General features: G+C 43.5%; 1 protein-coding gene across 1 annotated transcript; it reads right to left on the bottom strand.

The window, feature by feature from the left end:
* Positions 1-908: 908 nt before the first annotated feature.
* Positions 909-1,394, bottom strand: LOC105527489 (non-histone chromosomal protein HMG-17). Its single transcript, XM_011963809.1, has one exon. It carries the CDS (start codon positions 1,301-1,303, stop codon positions 1,031-1,033), a length of 273 nt encoding a protein of 90 aa, XP_011819199.1. The 5' UTR covers positions 1,304-1,394; the 3' UTR covers positions 909-1,030.
* Between the last annotated feature and the right edge of the window lie 2,043 nt (positions 1,395-3,437).

Below are 3,437 nucleotides of genomic sequence, written 5' to 3'. Positions count from 1 at the left end.
CGTTTGTAGTTTTACTGAAAGCACGGGAACAATAGATAACTGCTAAATGTATAACTTAATATGTTAACCAATTGTAATGCTGTAACCTAAAGAATTCCCTTTTTTTTCCCTGTTCCTCTGTAACCTTACAAGTCCTATTTTCATTGGGCTATAAAAAGCGAGCGCACGCATTGTTCGAGGCCCTCTTATATGTTGAGAAACGGAGGGACCAAGTTCGAACTTGCATTAAAGATCCTTGCCGCTTGGCTTTGACTCTGGACTCTGGTGGTCTTCTTCGGGGAATAAACGGTCTGGGCATAACAGTAGGGCTATTCATGATCCCCTGGGGTAGAACTGTCCATTGATAACATTAAACTGGTTGCAGAGTATTATAAGTGGAAACAATAAAAGCAAAATTTTCTCGATCCTCAGGATGCAAGGGTGTGGTTAAAAAAATAATCCTTTAGATCAATTGCAATAGGAGGCCAGTCTTTGGGGATCATAACCAGAGAAGGTAATCCTGGTTGCAAAGGCCCCATAGGAAACATTACAGCATTAATAGCACAGAGGTCATACAATAACCTCCACTTTCCTGACCTTTTAAGAATGGTAAAATAGGAGTGTTTCAGGGACTAGTCCTAGGCTTAATGTGGCCAGCGTCTAGTTGTTCTTGCACGAGACATTGGATGTGTTGCAATTTTTCCTTCTTAATGGGCCACTTATCCGCCCACACTGGGCTAGTAGTTTTCCACTTAGTTTTGATAATTTTCAAAGGAGCAGTGGCCCCTACCAAAAAGGCAGCAGGACAGAAAGGTTTAAGCCCCACTGTTCTAGGGCATCTCATCCCCACAGAGAAAATGGAATCTCTTCAGATAAAGGGCTGAACATGGGTGACCTTGCCTTCCGGGCCCAAAAGTGGATGAATATGCCTACTTTAAAAAAAAAAAAAACAAAAAAACAAAATTCTGCTTTTTTATAAAACTTGATAAAAAAATAGTATTTCAAACTGTACAGTCACCAGAAGTACATAGTTATCAAAAATGCACACATTTCATTTGGCATCTCCAGCACCTTCAGCTTTCTGTGCCTGGTCTGTTTTGGCATCTCCGTTTTCTGCAGGGTTATTCCCCTCCTTTCCAGCATCAGCTTTTCCCTTTTTCCCTTTGGGTACCATCTCTCCCTTCTTTGCAGGGGCCTTTTTAGGCTTGGGCTCTGGTTTTGGAGGAGCAGGTTTAGCAGACAACCTCGCGGATCTTCTCTGTGGTTCGTCCTTCACCTTGGCTTTATCTCCTTTAGCATCCCCTTCAGCCTTTCTCTTGGGCATGGTGGCGACGGCAGCGTGACGTAGGTGCTGGACGCCGGATGCAGCGGCGCGTGGGCTTTGGTCGGTCCGGGGGTCGTTCTCGCCTCTTCTTCAGAATATGCCTACTTTTTAATGGCTGTTGATACCCTCCAACACCCATGATAGAATATCAGGCAGGAGAGGCCCAATCTGAAGGCCACTGTTTTTTAGCTGTTATAGTTTGATCAGCCACCATATCAATAATTCTGATAAACATAATTCCATTAATTGTTACTTCCAAGTATGGTCTATGACATGACACTGGAGTACTCCAAAAAACTTTCATCCCTGAGTGGCCGAATCCCGAGGCCCCACAGGTCTTCTGTTGAGCATTACCTTGAAGGTAAGGAATAAGAATAATCTGAGCAAGGCAAGTTCCTTTAGAGATGGTGTGAACCCCTGACACCTGTGCCATAATTTAGTTTCTCCTAAATAGTCTGAATCTATGACTCCAGGGAAAATTTGAATTCCTTTACATGTACTATAAGACTTTCTGATAATCAATCCAAATGTTCCTCTGGGTAATGGGCCATAGATTCCAGTAGAAATCAGCTGGACCCCATCTTGCTCTTTAAGCACCATGTCTGTTATGACTCCGAGGTCCAGCCCTGTGCTGCCAGAGGTGGCTGAAGAGAGATTATGGTTGCTATTTCTGGTCCTGACTAGGAGGGGAAAGTCATTCCCCAAGTCTGGGAATTGGTGTTCCTCCATGGATTTTTCTGAGTGCTGGAGGTCTTGCCCCTCTTCCCGTTTCCCAGTAATGGGTGTCCATCCTTATCAAATTTTGATTTTCACTGATTAGCCCAGTGCTTACCTTTGCCAAATCATGGGCATTCTTGAGAGGGTATTTTAGGGGCCTTTGATTTCTTTGGTACTCCCTTCTGTTGGCATTTTCCAAACATGTATGTAAGCTTAGTTTTAGAAGTATTCTTCTCAGCATCTCTTCACCAAACTATATCAATTTTATTATTTATTTATTTATTTACTTATTTATTTATTTTTGAGATGGAGCTTTACTCTTGTAGCCCAGACTGGAGTACAATGGCACAATCTCCAATCACTACAACCTCCGCCTCCTGGGTTCAAGCAATTCTCCTGCTTCATCCTCCTGAGTAGCTGGGATTATAGGCATGTGCCACCATGCCCAGCTAGTTTTTCATATTTTTAGTAGAGACAGGGTTTCACCAAGTTGGCCAGGCTGGTCAGGAACTCCTTACCTCAGGTGATCCACCTGCGTTGGCTTCCCAAAGTGCTGGGATTACAGGTGTGAGCCACCGCACCCAGCAACTATTTTAATTTTAAAAAGTGAGAAGTGGGGAGGGATTTTTAATGTTTTATTCCTTTCTATTCAGTTTATCTTATCCTATACATAAATGGAATAAAGCGTGGTGTCTGTCCTAATGATATTTATGTTGTGGTGATGCAGAAATATCTATGCTCCCAAGCAAGAGATGAAAAATCATGTTACCTGGGGCCCAAAGAGATGTTCAGGTTACATCTGTCAGGACTGATACCATAAGAGAGAGTCATCTTTTGAGCACAGTGAGACTTTGGTGAGTCATGTGGATGACATCAGAGACAAGCATTACCCAAACTTAGAGTCCCAGTAAGACTTTCATATAAGATTGTCTTAGAATATGGTGGCCCAACTCACACAGAAGAGGATGGCTGTGCATCCAAGTGAGACTGATATTTTTTCTCAGGAGCACAAATCTTAATGTAGGAGATGGCCACTCACTGAGTAGTCGAAGCATAGCCTGATGGAACTCTCTCGGGGTCAGATTGCACACTGTCTCCCTGAGTTGCATAAAGCACAGAACAGCATGCCTGCACTCCGGCTTCTAGTCTGTACCAACTCACACAGAAGAGGATGGCTGTGCATCCAAGTGAGACTGATATTTTTTCTCAGGAGCACAAATCTTAAGGTAGGAGATGGCCACTCACTGAGTAGTCGAAGCATAGCCTGATGGAACTCTCTCGGGGTCAGATTGCACACTGTCTCCCTGAGTTGCATAAAGCACAGAACAGCATGCCTGCACTCCGGCTTCTAGTCTGTACCAACTCAGCAGAAAACACATCCCTGTCTATTTTTTTTCAAAAATACTTTGTTTGCCAT

The sequence above is a fragment of the Colobus angolensis genome, unplaced genomic scaffold, assembly GCF_000951035.1.
Source record: "Colobus angolensis palliatus isolate OR3802 unplaced genomic scaffold, Cang.pa_1.0 Scaffold627, whole genome shotgun sequence".
NCBI lineage: Eukaryota > Metazoa > Chordata > Mammalia > Primates > Cercopithecidae > Colobus > Colobus angolensis.
This window is presented reverse-complemented; position numbering and strand designations above follow the sequence as displayed.